General features: G+C 43.0%; 1 protein-coding gene across 1 annotated transcript in view; it reads left to right on the forward strand.

Annotated features, from left to right (window-relative positions):
• msh3 (mutS homolog 3 (E. coli)) overlaps nt 1-16,519 on the forward strand; it is a 292,863-nt gene that overhangs the window by 126,288 nt on the left and 150,056 nt on the right. Inside the window, exons 17-18 of the mRNA XM_067982781.1 lie at nt 5,072-5,188; nt 7,403-7,510. Coding sequence (XP_067838882.1) covers nt 5,072-5,188; nt 7,403-7,510 — 225 coding nt within the window. The remainder of the gene's footprint in view (nt 1-5,071; nt 5,189-7,402; nt 7,511-16,519) is intronic.

Below are 16,519 nucleotides of genomic sequence, written 5' to 3' on the forward strand. Positions count from 1 at the left end.
TTTTTCTGACCAAACTTTTTATTCCCCCTGCCCCCGTAGCTCGGTATATGTTTCTTTAACTATTCCTGTTTATTTTTTCTTCTTGCTCCCCCATCTCTTAAAGTGATTTGGGGTATTTTCTATGTTAAAGGTGTTTTATACATGCAAGTTGTGTTTTTTTGTTCCTGTTTTATTTTGCACTTGAATTTTTCTACCTTTATGGTGCTGCTAAAGAACATTTTATAAATTAACTTGCACAAGAAACTTCGGGTGGTAATCAGAGATTTCAGGAACAGTACTCCCATATGAAGGGCTACCTTCAGTATTGACAAAACATAACTCGTGTACTTGCTTTGTCAGGCAGGGGTCGCAGTCTATGTTCTGGAGTAGTCTGGCATTCTCATGACACAGTTGTTTTCGCAACCTGGTTGTTGTAATGAAACCCGCCCCCTCCCTGAATTGTATTGATGCTTTTCCAGTCAGTAGTGGGAGGAATTGTTTATCCAGCACCCGTTTAAAGAATTCAGTGAGATGCCTGCGATTTCTAATAAAAAGGAATAGATGCTGAGCCACGGAGGAGGAGATTAGGAGGGATGATCCGTTAAGCCAAGATTCCATCTGCTAGCTCAGGTGCATGTAAAAGATCCCATTCACTATTCACAAGATCACCAAGATAATTATAGAATGGGCAACGGCTCATCTATCCGGAAAGACCCGAAAGTTTGGGTTCCGCCAGGACCACTCGGCTCCAGACCTCAATACAGCCTTGGTCCAATCATGGACAAAAGAGCTGAATTCCAGAGGTGAGGTGAGAGTGACTGCCCTTGACATCAAGGCAGCATTTGACCGAGTGTGGCACCAAGTAGCCCTAGTAAAATTGAAGTCAATGGGAATCAGGGGGAAAAATCTCCAGTAGCTGGAGTCATACCTAGCACAAAGGAAGATGGTCGTGGTTGTTGGAGGCCAATCATCTCAGCCCCAGGGTATTGCTGCAGGAGTTCCTCAAGACAGTGTCCTAGGCCCAACAATCTTCAGCTGCTTCATCAATGACCTTCCCTCCATCATAAGGTCAGAAAGGGGGATGTTCGCTGATGATTGCACAGTGTTCAGTTCCATTCCCAACCCCTCAGATAATGAATCAGTCCGAGCCCGCATGCAGCAAGACCTGGACAACATCCAGGCTTGGGCTCATATCTAGCGCGGATGTTACTTGCCACTTAAGTGCCAGGCAATGACCATATCCAACAAGAGAGAGTCTAACCACCTCCCCTTGACATTCAACGGCATTACCATCGCTGAATCCCCCACCATCAACATCCTGGGGGTCACCATTGACCAGAAACTTAACTGGACCAGCCACATAAATACTGTGGCTACAAGAGCAGATCAGAGGCTGGGTATTCTGCAGCGAGTGACTCACCTCCAGACTCCCCAAAGCCTTTCCACCATCTACAAGGCACAAGTCAGGAGTGTGATGGAATACTCTTCACTTGCCTGGATGAGTGCAGCTCCAACAACACTCAAGAAGCTCAACACCATCCAGGACAAAGTAGCCCACTTGATTGGCTCCCCATCCACCACCCTAAACATTCACTCTCTTCACCACCGGCGCACAGTGGCTGCAGTGTGTACCATCCACAGGATGCACTGCAGCAACTCGCCAAGACTTCTTCGACAGCACCTCCCAAACCCACGACCTCTACCACCTAGAAGGATGAGCAGCAGGTACATGGGAACAACACCACCTGCACGTTCCCTTCCAAGTCACACGCCATCCCGACTTGGAAATATATCGCCGTTCCTTCTTTCGTCGCTGGGTCAAAATCCTGGAACTCCCTTCCTAACAGCACTGTTGGAGAACCTTCACCACACAGACTGCAGCGGTTCAAGAAGGCTCACCACCACCTTCTCAAGGGCAATTAGGGATAGGCAATAAATGCCGGCCTCGCCAGCAACGCCCACATCCCATGAACAAATAAAAAAAAAGGTGCTGGATTGGGAGGGTTAAAGCCAAATTCTTGCTCATCTGGAAGGGGGCGAATACTTGTTCGGTGGGGGAGAAGGGGGCAAAATCTTGCACAGCAGAGGGTACGGTGGCCGAAGCTGCTTTATGGCTCAACGGATGGGTGCGGTTTACTCGGCCTCGGTTCGTTTGTCGTCATTTGGAAATATGTTGTTTTCTGCTTTCTGTTTTTTTTTATTGGGCTCGGGGAGAGGGGATTTTGCCAATACATCAGCTGAGTGAGACAATCTTCGTGCTGTCTTGAAATATTAATGAATTTCTGGTAACTTTATTTTTACCACAAAGGCTGATGCTTGGGATCCTTGTGAATTTGGTTAGCGACTGTTAGTTACGTTAGGTTCCAGTCTATTGTAATCAACTGGACACGTAACTTTATGTTTATATCGCCACCCACAGATCCTTTAGAAATTTGACATCACTCACTATCTTTAATATATAGTGGATGGATAGCCTCATGAAGGATGACAAATGATGTATACTAGGTGCCAGCCATGACTCTGGTATCATTCTCGCCTCTGAGTCAGAAGGTTGTGGGTTCAGGCCCTACTCCAGAGACTCGAGTACATAATCCAGCCTATAACACTTCAGTGCAGTGCTGAAGTGATGCACTGTTGGAGGTGCCGTCGGATGAGATGTTAAACTGGGTTCTGCTCTCTTGGGTGGATGTAAAAGATCCCTTGGGAATATTTGAATTAGAGCTGGGATTTCTGGTGTCCTGGCCAATATTTATCTCTCAACCAACATCATTGAAACAGATTATCTGGTCATGTATCTCATTGCTGTTTGTGGGTCCTTGCTGTGGGCAAACTGACTGCCTCATTTCCCTACATTACATCAGTGACTACACTGTTGGCTGTAAAGCGCTCATAGAGTATCCTGAGATCATGAAGGGCGCTATTTGATATGCTGATAGGGTGAGATGAAGAGGGGTCTGAGGCTCCTCGTGTGAAGCATAAGCACTTGCATAGACCAGTTGGGCTGAATGGCCTGTTTCTGTGCTGTTAATTCTATGTAATATAAATGCAACTCCTTTCCTTTAAAAGTACTTTAAGTTTAATATAAACATAAAGAGATTGTAAATAATTGATTACTCGCCCTTAATAAGCATAGCTCTGATTCAGTTGATTTGTCTGGACGAGCAAACTACTTCTTGCATGGTTAATTGGCCTGTTTTCCACCCTCCCCCACCACCTGTCTAAAACTTAGTTTTAGAGGAGAATGCCACAAACAGCCCAGACGCCAGCCTTGGAAGCACTCCTGGACTCTTTTACAAGAATTGCTTTTAACACTATAGGTGTCAAAAGCAATACTTGTGGAAAATCTGAATAGTCGCCTTTCCTAGGTCATTCAAATAAATACAAAATGTCCATACTGGAATCGTTAACTACTCTGTTCTGTCTAAAGGTGGTGACTGACCTGAGTGTTACCAGCATTTTCTGTTTTTGTTTCAGATTTCCAGAATCTGCAGATTTTTATATTTTGTTCAAACCAAATAATGTTGTGCAACTTCCTGATAAACATAGGTAGTTTGTTGGGAGATTCTTTTCTTCAGGAAACAATCACTAGTTTGTGCATAAATCCAATTATAACTCCCCATCAAAACAGTTGACTGCTTTCCACAGATACAACAGGGAATGTACACCTCCCCAGTGAGAGATAAACATTTCACGTGGACAAGCCAAACATGTTTGTTGGTTAATTGGTTCAGTGTCATCATCATTGAACAAACAAGTTCTTTATCTCACAAGGAGCCCCTGCTAGTTGGATCAGTGAGGCTACCTACTGTTTAGATCAGACCCCATTTAAATGTAAGGAAACAGACAATTCTGATTATGTCACAGCATGTATATTTAATAGATCATCCATATATTTAATAGATCATCACATTTTAGTGAGAAAAGGATTGGAAACATGTTCATTTCTAAGATCTATAATATCAGATATATTGAATTTCTACAAACTTATGTTGAAAATTATGGTGCTATGCTCCCTCTTTACCAAAGGTTGTTGGGCCTTTTTTGGTGAATTACGTTACTGGATGTATCCAGGACTAGTTGAAGGGAGTCAAAGATGGATGTAGTTTCTCTAACTAAAGAATCCTACAGCAACAAAATATTCTCAATACTAAGATGGGGAGCAATGTTCAGCATCGATGAATTGCCTACATTCTCACCTGAATGTTTTGTAATATCACAGAATGTAAATTAGAAAATATTATATTCTACAACATTATCACTATTGCTGTGTGCTAATTGGCTGCTGCGTCTTCTACATTACAACGGTGCCAACACTTCAAAAAGTACTTTGTTGGCTGTAAAAATAAATATATATAAATGCAAGTCTGTCTCTTTCTTTCTGGCCTGTCTTTGTTTATCTTGCTTCCTGTCCTTTCTTTCTGTCCTGTCTGTCTCTTTCTCTTTCACCTCTTCTCTTTCCTCTTCTCCTTCCTTTTCTTATTAGAATAAGAAATGAATGTCTGATTAGAAGAGGTTATCCGTTTACACCCAGTGTGATAAATTGTGTGAATCTATTTACTGACTGATGGGGTAAGTGGTTTGTCTAAGCACAACATCCCACAAATTTCTACACTTACTGAGTGCTGTGTGATTTGTGGCCTGACTACTGCAATTTTATATTTTAAAAAATCCTGGAGACGGTAGGAATACTGGTTTCTGTGTCGTAATGAAAAGCTTGCAGGAACAAATCACTTGTCCTGCTGATTGAGAATTCTACGTTTAGTATTGCAACTGTTTTGCTGTCTGGTCACTATGCCCATTCATTTTAGTAGATGAGAGGAAGGTTCTGATATTAAATTAAGCTTCTGCTTCAAAGCTCATCTATTCATTGTGCAGACCTATTTTGAAGTGTGTGCACCTTAGTTACCACGTGCTTCCTATGGTATAATGAACAGTACAGAAAGTGGATCTTGTGTAACGCCACTTTTATTTTTTTTTCATTCATTCTTTTCAAGGCTAATTCAGAAAGAAGTCACTGTGAATCTGTCTTCCTCCACTAGTGACATAACTGATTACTTTAGTAACCTTGGTTCTGTTTCTTTTTGATCTGCAGCACAAAAGCCGTCAGCCGTTTCCATACCCCATTCATTGTGGAGCAGTATAAGCGTCTGTGCCAGCTTCGAGAGCAGCTCGTCCTTGACAGCCACACAGAGTGGCTAAAATTGCTGGAGTATGTCTAGGGTATCAAGTTAGAAGTGAAACTGTTTATTAGCCTGGTTATTATAGAACTAAAGAAGTTAGACAATGGAAATGTAAAATTAAATTAAAACATTGATCAACTGCACCTACATTTTTAAAAAAACTGGGTGTGTAATTCAAGATCCCAAAGTGTAAACTGCTCGTGCAGCTTTGGGAAGCAAGGAATACAGTAATAAAATAGAGAAATTACCATTTCGGGTTTATTACTAATTGAATAGTTGCACCTTTATGTATATTTCATGTTAAGCAGTTACTATAATATTGGCAGAGTTTGGTATTAGAAAAAAATGGTTTGGTTGCAAATTAATCAACAGAAATATCCAACATGAATGAAATAGTTATCAGTAACTGGAGTGAGCAATTTATTGGCAATGTTTGCCAGCAGATCAGTACTTGTTAAAACCCTAAAGTTTTAATAGTTCTGGTTTAAATGTGGTGTTGTAGTATCGCAGCTTGGAACACAAATGTAACAGACTGCTCTTATGTTCATCCCGTCCGCTGATCAAGTTCAGCATCAGTTGATGTGGTACGTGGCATGAGGGAAATAAAGAAGGTGCATGCCCTCACGAGGCTGCAGCAAATACCCTCAAAGGTCTCCAGTTTAAACAAATTGGGTGGGCTGTGTGGCATGGATGTGATTTCAGTAAGGATCCTTCTAGTTCCATTAGCCAAAAATACACTTCAAAAATATCAATTTAAAGGATTTTGACACCTCTGTAAATTGCTAGGATTGCTCTTGAGCTTTGTTTATAAACACACAACATGGGGATGTCATCACAGTCTGACTAAATGATTTAAATTGCTAAAATATAATGATTCGGTTATAACAAAAATGGTGCTCAGCTCTTCAAGACTGGAGTGACTGCCATTCCTCCTTCTGAAATATCAATTGTGCTTTAAGTATTATTGAAAAGTATCATGAAAAGTTTTGAAGACACAAGTACAGATGAGGTTTTTTGGCCCATGAAATTCCAAGAAACCTATAATCCTATCACCAGAACACCATGTTGCCTCTTGAATGATTCCAATGTTTCTAATTCCATTACCCTAACTGTGTTACTCGTCCATATATTAATCACTATTTGTATGAAGAGTGCTTCCTGACATTGATCCTGAACTTGCCTTTTGTTATTGTGTATCTATTTCCCCTTGTCCAACAGCCATAGCTTAACTTGAAATAGTCCACAGGATTAATCTTTTCTATTTAACTTAGTATCCTTTCTACATTAGCAGCCCCTCATCTCATTTTTCTCCTTACAAGGCCAAGAAGTCCAAGGGGTAAAAATGGGACCTTGTTGCAACCGTTATACGGGCATAAAATGGGCGCTATGGGGTTATTGTTTCTTATAGCACTGAGGCTCTGGCATTATATAAAAACTGTACTGTTGAAGCTTATAGATAGTGGAGTACTACAGTTGTTTGAAAGTGGATATGTGGAAATGAGAGAGTCACTTTGGAAGGGGGAACGGGGAATATCTGTGAGATCTTCCACACCCTAGATTTTAAAGTTCCCTTTTACAGCCACTACATTGCAATGCATTCAGCAATCACCCGTAGCTGTGTGTGTCTTCTGTCAATGAAAGAATATAGCACCCCTCTTGTCCCCAGAATGCCCATAATAAACAAAGAACAGAAAGAACTTGCATTTATGTAGTGCCTTTCACGTCCTCAGGATGCCCCAAAGCACTTCACAGCCAATCAATTGATTTTGAAGGGTAGTCACTGTTGTTTTGTTGGCTAAAGTTGACCAGGATACCAGACTCCCCTGATACTCTTTTGAATAGTGCCATGGAATCTTTTTTGTCCATCTGAACAGGCAGCTTTAACGTCCCATCAGAAAGACAACTGCAAACATGTTCATCTCCGAAGTGTTGTAGAATTTTTTTCAATATTAGAAACTGAAATGAAGTGAACCAACCTGAATAAGATTGAACTAGACAAAGAAAATTGCCGTTTTTTCAGTTAAATGTCCAATTGAAAAATCTTGATATCTCAAGTTTGAGGAAAATACAAATTCAATTGACTACTTTACATACACAAAATCACATTAGATTTTGGAAGTAAGATAGTTTAAATACTGTACTAGGATACACAGAATGGATGGATAGTAACTTGTTTGAGGAATATTTATTGCACTTCGGTAACTGATTTTCTCTTAATATATTCTCTTCCTGTTCATGTGCAGTCAGTTTGCTGAACACTATCATGCAATAAGAAAGGCAATCGGTCACCTGGCAACCATTGACTGCGTCTTTTCATTGGCAGCAGTTGCTAAGCAAGGAGGATATACCAGGTAATAAAATGGTTTTGTAATCTTGTCTTATGTCTCTTTCTGCTATTCCTCTTGAGGTTTCCTTTATTTCTTGCTCTCATTCTCTTATTCCAAAGCAATTCTTTGCGTGGCATTTGCCTATCCCTATTTTTCTTTACAGTTTCTGCTCTAGAAAGAAAGAACTTGCATTTATATAGTGCCTTTCACAAATTCAGGACACCCAAAACACGTCACAGTCAATGAATAGTGACTCTTGTAATGTAATGGAACGCAGACTTGAAGGTTTATGGCGGACAACTGGTTTAGCCATTCGTCGCCAGATCTGGTTGGACCACATAAAGTACTATTGGGTCCTGCTCTCCTCTGCCAAAACTGCTCACTATTCCAGGATCATCCTGGAATGTAAAGATAACCCCCGGTTTCTCTTCATTACAAACCGTTTTCTTAAACTCCTCTCCCTTGCCTCCTCCACCCTCACCTCCAATAACAAGTGCGAGGAGCTCATGGATTACTTTGTCACTAAGATTGAGACCATCCGTTCAGCTGCCTCTGCTGCTTTTCTCCCTTCCCCTCGCCCACCAAGCCATACTTCCCCTACGGTTAACCCCTGCCCTAGCCCTGAAGATTCATTTTTCTCTAGTTTCTCTCCTTTCTCCCCTCATGCCCTCTCCAAGCTCATCTTAACCATGAGACACACCTCCTGCTCCCTCGACCTTATTTCTACCAAACTGCTGAACATCCATCTTCCCTTCCTGGCCCCCATGTTCGCTGATTTGTTAACAGTTCCCTCCCCTCAGGTACTGTCCCTCTCCCCTTCAAATCTGCCGTCATCACCCCCCTCCTCAAAAAACCCACCCTTCACCCCTCTACTCTTGCAAACTACCGTCCCATCTCCAACCTCCCTTCCCTCTCCAAAGTCCTTGAACGTTTTGTCGCCTCCTAAATCCGTGCCCATCTTTCCCGCAACTCCATGTTTGAATCTCTCCAATCAGGTTTCCGCCCCTGCCACAGTACTGAAATGGCTCTTATCAAAGTCACAAATGACATTCTATGTGACTGTGACGATGGTAAACTAACCCTCCTCATCCTTCTCGACCTGTCTGGAGCCTTCGACACAGTTGACCGCACCATCCTCCAACGCCTTTTCTCCATCGTCCAACTGGGTGGGACTGCGCTTGCCTGATTCCATTCTTATCTATCCAGTCGTAGCCAGAGAATCACCTGCAATGGCTTCTCTTCCCGCTCCCGCACTGTTACCTCTGGAGTCCCCCAAGGATCTATCCTTGGCCCCCTCCTGTTTCTCATCTTCATGCTGCCCCTCGGCGGTAACATCCGAAACACAACATCAGGGCCCACATGTTCACTGACGCTGACGTCAGGAAAGTAAAATCCCATGGGATCCAAGGGAAAGTGGCAAGTTTGATCCAAAATTGGCTCAGAGGCAGGAAGCAAAGGGTAATGGTCGAAGGGTGTTTTTGTGTTTGGAAGGCTGTTTCCAGCAGGGTTCCGCAGGGCTCAGTACTTGGTCCCTTGCTTTTTGTGGTATATATCAATGATTTAGACTTAAATGTAGGGGGCGTGATTAAGAAGTTTGCAGTCGATACAAAAATTGACCATGTGGTTGATAGTGAGGAGGAAAGCTGTAGACTGCAGGAAGATATCAATGGACTGGTCAGGTGGGCAGAAAAGTGACAAATGGAATTCAATCCAGAGAAGTGTGAGGTAATGCATTTGGGGAGGGCAAACAAGGCAAGGGAATACACAATAAATGGGAGGATACTGAGAGGTTTGAAGGAACAGAGGTTCCTTGGAGTCCACGTCCACAGATCCTTGAAGGTAGCAGGACAGGTAGATCAGGTGGTTAAGAAGGTAAACGGGATACTTTCCTTTATTAGCCGAGGCACAGAATATAAGAGCAGGGAGGCTATGCTAGAACTGCATAAAACACTAGTTAGGCCACAGCTAGAGTACTGCATACAGTTCTGGTCAAGATGTGATTGCACTAGAGAGGGTACAGAGGAGATTTACGAGGATGTTGCCAAAACTGGAGAATTTTAGTTATGAGGAAAGGCTGGGTTGTTTTCTTTGGAACAGAGAAGGCTGAGGGGAGATTTAATTGTGGTGTATAAAATTAAGATGGGCCTAGATAGAGTGGATAGGGAGGACCAATTTCCTTTTGCAGAGAGGTCAACACCCAGGGGGCATAGATTTAAAGTAATTGGTAGAAGGATTAGAGGAGAGCTGAGGAGAACTTTTTTCACCCAGAGGGTGGTGGGGGTCTGGAACTCACTACCTGGAAGGGTGGTAGAGGCAGAAACCGTCACCGCATTTAAAAAGTACTTGGATATGCATTTGAAGTGCCGTAACCTACAAGGCTATGGACCAAGAGCTGGAAAGTGGGATTAAGCTGGATAGCTCTTTTTTGGCCAGTCTTATCATGTGGGCTGAATGGGCCTCCTTCTGTGTCGTAAATTTCTATGATTCCATGACTCCCAGCTCTATCTCTCCCTTGACCCCTTCACCGTCTCTGATTTGTCACACTGCTTGTACGACATCCAGTACTGGATGAGCAAAAATTTCCCCCAACTAAATATTGGGAAGACAGAATCCATAGTCTTCGGTCCTCACCACAAATTCCGTTCCCTAGCCACCGACTCCATCCCTGTTCCTGGCCACTGTCAGGCTGAACCAGACTGTTGGTAACCTTAATTTGACCGTGAGATGAGCTTCCGACCACGTACCGGCTCCATCACCAAGACCACCTACTTCCATCTCCGTAACATCGCCCATCTCCTCCCCTGCCTCAGCTCATCTGCTGCTGAAACCCTCATCCATGCCTTTGTTACCTCTAGACTTGACTATTGCAATGCTCTCCTGGCCAGCCACCCATCTTCCACCATACATAAGTTTGAGCTCATCCAGAACTCTGCTGCCCATGTTCTAACTCGCACCAAGTCCCGTTCTCCCATCACCCTGTGCTCACTGACCTACATTGGCTCCCGGTCCGGGAAAGCCTCGATTTTAAAAATTCTCATCCTTGTTTTCAAATCCCTCTGTGGCCTCTCTACCTCTGTAATCTCCTCCAGCCCTACAACCCTCCGAGATCACTGCGCTGCTCCAATTCTTGCCTCTTGCACATCGCCGATTTTAACCACTCCACCATTGGTCTTGCCTTCAGCTACTTAGGCCCTAAGCACTAGAATTCCCTCCCTAAACCTCTCCACCTCTCTCCCTCTCTCTCCTCCTTTAACATGTTCCTTAAAAGCTACCTCTTTGACCAAGCTTTTGGTCACCTGTTCTAATATCTCCTTACGTGGTATGGTGTTAAATTTTGTTTGATAGCTCCTGTGAAGCACCTTGGGATGTTTTATTACGTTAAAAGCGCTATATAAATGTAAGTTGTTGTAATGTAGAGAAATGCAGCAGCCATTTTTGCGCAGAGCAAGGTCCCACAGACAGCAATGAGATAAATAACTAGATATTCTGCTTTTGTTGAGGGATAAATATTGGTCAGGACATCAGAAGAACTCCCTTGCTGTTTTAAAATAGTGGTGAAGAAGGCATTCAGCATGCTTGGTTTCATTGGTCAGAACATTGAATGCAGGAGTTGGGATGTCTTGTTGAAGTTGTACAGGGCATTGGTGAGGCCACACTTGGAGTACTGTGTACAGTTCTGGTCACCCTATTATAGAAAGGATATTATTAAACTAGAAAGAGTGCAGAAAAGATTTACTAGGATGCTACCGGGACTTGATGGTTTGACTTACAGGGAGAGGTTAGACAGACTGGGACTTTATTCCCTGGAGAGTAGGAGGTTAAGGGGTGATCTTATAGAAGTCTATAAAATAATGAGGGGCATAGATAAGGTCGATAGTCAAAATCTTTTCCCAAAGGTAGGGGAGTCTATAACGAGGGGGCACAGATTTAAGGTGAGAGGGGAGAGATACAAAAGGGTCCAGAGGGGCAATTTTTTCACTCAAAGGGTGGTGAGTGTCTGGAACGAGCTGCCAGAGGCAGTAGTAGAGGCGGGTACAATTTTGTCTTTTAAAAAGCATTTGGACAGTTACATGGGGAAGATGGGTATCGAGGGATATGGGCCAAGTGCAGGCAATTGGGACTAGCTTAGTGGTATAAACTGGGCGACATGGACATGTTGGGCCGAAGGGCCTGTTTCCATGTTGTAACTTCTATGATTCTATGATTCTATGATTCTATGTCATGGGATCTTTTACGTTCACCTGAGAGGGAAGTCAGTTTAACATCTCATCTGAAAGAGAACACCTCCAACCATACAGTACTCCTTCAGTACTGCACTAAAATGTCAGCCTGGACGATGTGCTTATGTCCTGGAGTGGGGCTTGAACTCATGACCTTCGGTTCTTACCCCTGAATCAACGTGTCTGATTTTAGTCCACTTTTGAAATGTGCATTTCTTCCTAATAGTGTATCATTTCATAATGGCACCAGGAGGATAGGAAATTGTAAATTGATGATAATGGTATACTGTAGCTTCATATTATACTTAATCAACCCTAAACCATATGGTTGTAGGTAATTGTGTATCATGCTGTGTAATTAGTTTCAAGAAGATATTTTAATACGAGACTAACATCGAAAAAGTGCTTTTGATAAAGGGTGAGAACTAAAAGCATTTTCAGAGCACTGAGTGTCCTTAACTTTTCCAAAATGTGCACTTGTTCAATTATATAAGCTGTGAAAAAATGAACTTACTGGAAAACATGGTAACAGTTTCAGGTAGGGGAAGACCTTCGGTCCATGTAGCCCACCTACCACATTTCTAATGATTCTGAATCCCATTTATTGACCAGAACCTGTCTTATTTCCTCCTTGGAACCCATTAAGGTTTCTTTTCCACCATCCATGCCGATAATGCCATGGAATCATTTACGCCCACCTGAGAGGGCAGACGGGACCTAAGTTTAACATCTCATCCGAAAGACGGCACCTCCAACGCTGCAGCACCCCCTCAGTACTGCACAGTGGATGCATTGGTGTTCATCTTCCAAAATTCTATAGACTCTGGAACAGTTCCTACAGATTGGAGGGTGGCAAATGTAACCTCACTATTTAAAAAAGGAGGGAGAGAAAAGACACAGAATTACAGACCAGTTAGCCTAACATCAGTAGTGGGGAAAATGCTAGAGTCTATTATAAAAGATGTGATAACAGAACACCTGGAGGGCATTAACGGGATTGGACAAAGTCAGCATGGGTTTATGAAAGGCAAATCATGGTTAACAAATCTACTGGAGTTTTTTGAGGAGGTAACTAGTAGAATAGATAGGGGAGAACCAGTGGATGTGGTGTATTTCGATTTTCAGAAGGCTTTTGATAAGGTCCCACTCAAGAGGTTAGTGTGCAAAATTAAAGCACATGGGATTGGGGGAAATATACTGGCATGGATTGAGAATTGGTTGACAGACAGGAAACAGAGAGTAGGAATAAATGGGTCTTTTTCTGGGTGGCAGGCAGTGACTAGTGGGGTACCACAGGGATCAGTGCTTGGGCCCCAGCTATTCACAATATATATCAATGATTTGGATGAGGCAACTAAATGTAACATTTCCAAGTTTGCAGACGACACAAAGCTGGGGTGGAATGTGAGGAGGATGCAAAGAGGTTCCAATGTGATTTAGACAAGTTGGGTGAGTCGGCAAGTACATGGCAGATGCAGTATAACGTGGATAAATGTAAGGTTATCCACTTTGGTTGTAAAAACAGAAAGGCAGATTATTATGTGAATGGTGATAGATTGGGAAAAGGGGAGGTGCAATGAGACCTGGGTGTCATTGTACACCAGCCGTTGAAAGTGAGCATTCAGGTGCAGCAAGCAGTTAGGAAGGTGAATGGTATGATGACCTTCATTGCAAGAGGATTTGAGTACAGGAGCAGGGATGTTTTACTGCAGTTATACAGGGCCTTGGTGAGACCACATCTGGAGTATTGTGTGCAGTTTTGGTCTCCTTACCTGAGGAAGGATGTCCTTGCCATGGAGGGAGTGCAACGAAGGTTTACCGGACTGATTCCTGGGATGGCAGGACTGACGTATGAGGAGGTCTCGTTGCACGTATGATGGCAGGTCTCGTTGCACCTCCCCTTTTCCCAATCTATCACCATTCACATAATAATCTGCCTTTCTGTTTTTACAACCAAAGTGGATAACCTTACATTTATCCACGTTATACTGCATCTGCCATGTACTTGCCGACTCACCCAACTTGACTAAATCACTAGAGTTTAGAAGAATGAGAGGCGATCTCATGGAAACATAAAAAAATTCTAACAGGACTAGACAGACTAGATGCAGGGAGGATGTCCCCAATGGCTGGGGAGTCCAGAACCAGGGGTCACAGTCTCAGGATACGGGGTACGCCAATTAGAACCGAGATGAGGAGAAATTTCTTCACTCCAGAGGGTGGTGAACCTGTGGAACTCTCTACCACAGAAGGTAGTGGAGGCCAAGTCATTAGATGTATTCAAGAAGGAGATAGATATATTTCTTAATGCTAAAGGGATCAAGGGATATGGGGAAAAAGCGGGAACAGGGTACTGAGTTAGACGAACAGCCATGATCATTTTGAATGGCAGAGCAGGCCCAAAGGGCCGAATGGCCTACTCTTGCTCCTATTTTCTATGCTTCTATGTTTAAAAGTGTCAGCCTGGATTATGTGCTCAAGTCCCTGGAGTGGGACCTGAACCCGCAACCTTCTGACTCAGAGGCGAGATTGCTATCACTGAGCCAAGGCTGACACCTTAAGTAGTCTGAAACATGGAAGTCAAAAATATCTAGGGTAAAAGAAACCTAAAAACATAAGTCAATGAGGAGTTGGGTGGTGTAAAGAAAGGCTGCAGGCAGTGGGAAAGAATCTAAATCCCTGTCAATTGAATCTTATGGGCAGATTTTTCTTGCCGTAATGCTTCAGCGCCTGAGCAGGAAACGCAACAAACCGGAAATAAGGCTGGAAACCTGTAATGTCGGGTCATCGCTCCCACAACGTTAACCCTGAACAACTTGATGTGAATTTTTTTTAAAGGCCCACATTGCTGTGCTACAATCAGGCACCGCTATTTAAATTAATGGTTCTTGTTGAGTTTATGACATCACAAAAGACCTATTTCACTGTTTTGTGGTGATAGTAGATTATGCACAAGCTGTCTACATAAAAACAATTACTACCAAAAAAAGGAAAGAGAGTTTCGAGTACCGTGAGGCCAAAGGCAGCAAGGGGTCCACTGTGAGGGACATCTGCGGGCCACAGTCTTGACCTTCAGTCTATGGTCAAGAGTATCCCTGCTTTACTCCACTCCCTGCAGTAATTGCTCTATTTCCTCACCATCAAAGCAGGGTGCCCTTTATATGTCCAGCCATTCTGTGTGACAGCTATCTGTTGAATGTAGCCGCAACAACTTCCTGTTCGGCACTTGAATACAAAAAACGGTCTGTTGGCATAAATAACTTTTCTGAAACAGTTCAGGATATTTGGAAACAAGTTGCAGGTTTACAAAATGTGAAACTTTGTATAGCTTCCAATCTTTCCTCCGTGCGCTCTCCTAAACCTTCAGCATGCACCAGCCCCTTTTAGCAGCCAAAGGCCATTAATTCCTGCAGCAGCCCTGCAATTTCCTGTTCATTCATGAGTAAGCTAACCCATGATGGTCCCAAATATTAAAATTAGCCTGGACAGGAAATCAGGGCACTAACCTTTTACCTGTGTGCAGTGCATTTGTGGTGTGCTGTACACATATTGTGCTCCCCAGCATTTACCCCAGGAAAATCAGCTCTTTCGGCTCCTCACCTGAGGGAGAAAACATTTGCTGGAGATTTAGAACATTGTACAAGTAGGTCTGAGTAATAAGAATTTGTGAGGTTATGCACTTTGGCAGGAAAAATCAGAGAGCAAGTTATTATCTTAAAGGCGAGAAACTGGAAAGTACTGCAGTACAAAGGGATCTGGGTGTCCGAGTGCAAGAAGATCAAAAAGTTAGTATGCAGGTGATCAAGAAGGCCAACGGAATGTTGGCTTTTATTGCTCGGGGGATAGAATATAAAAACAGGGAGGTATTGCTGCAGTTATATAAGGTATTGGTGAGACCGCACCTGGAATACTGCATACAGTTTTGGTGTCCATACTTAAGAAAAGACATACTTGCTCTCGAGGCAGTACAAAGAAGGTTCACTCGGTTAATCCCGGGGATGAGGGGGCGGACATATGAGGAGAGGTTGAGTAGATTGGGACTCTACTCGTTGGAGTTCAGAAGAATGAGAGGCGATCTTATTGAAACATATAAGATTGTGAAGGGGCTTGATCGGGTGGATGCGGTAAGGATGTTCCCAAGGATGGGTGAAACTAGAACTAGGGGGCATAATCTTAGAATAAGGGGCTGCTCTTTCAAAACTGAGATGAGGAGAAACTTCTTCACTCAGAGGGTAGTAGGTCTGTGGAATTTGCTGCCCCAGGAAGCTGTGGAAGCTACATCATTAAATAAATTTAAAACAGAAATCGACAGTTTCCTAGAAGTAAAGGGAATTAGGGGTTACGGGGAGCGGGCAGGAAATTGGACATGAATTTAAATTTGAGGTTAGGATCAGATCAGCCATGATCTTATTGAATGGCGGAGCAGGCTCGAGGGGCCGATTGGCCTACTCCTCCTATTTCTTATGTTCTTATAATTTTGTTTAGAATTAATTAATTTTTCACGAATATATTAACTTTACTTGTAAATTTGCTAAATGCTAGTTTGACCTGTAATTTTAGGTTTTCATTACTATTTGCTACTGTTCAGTTGTGATGTCTTGCTGTGTTATGGCCCAGATACATTTGCATAACAGTTGGAAGATATTTACGTACGAGCTGATGCCTTGCAAGCAATTTGGGATTTGGGCTATGGTTAAGTGTTAAGCTTCTAACCTTCACCCATTCCACATCTTTATGTAGCCTATCTCTGACTTTTTCCTTCCATTGGGTGTATAGTTAACACTGAGGAGCCATGATGTGGAGATGCCGGTGA

Source organism: Heptranchias perlo, chromosome 4 (genome assembly GCF_035084215.1).
Source record: "Heptranchias perlo isolate sHepPer1 chromosome 4, sHepPer1.hap1, whole genome shotgun sequence".
NCBI classification, from domain to species: Eukaryota; Metazoa; Chordata; class Chondrichthyes; order Hexanchiformes; family Hexanchidae; genus Heptranchias; species Heptranchias perlo.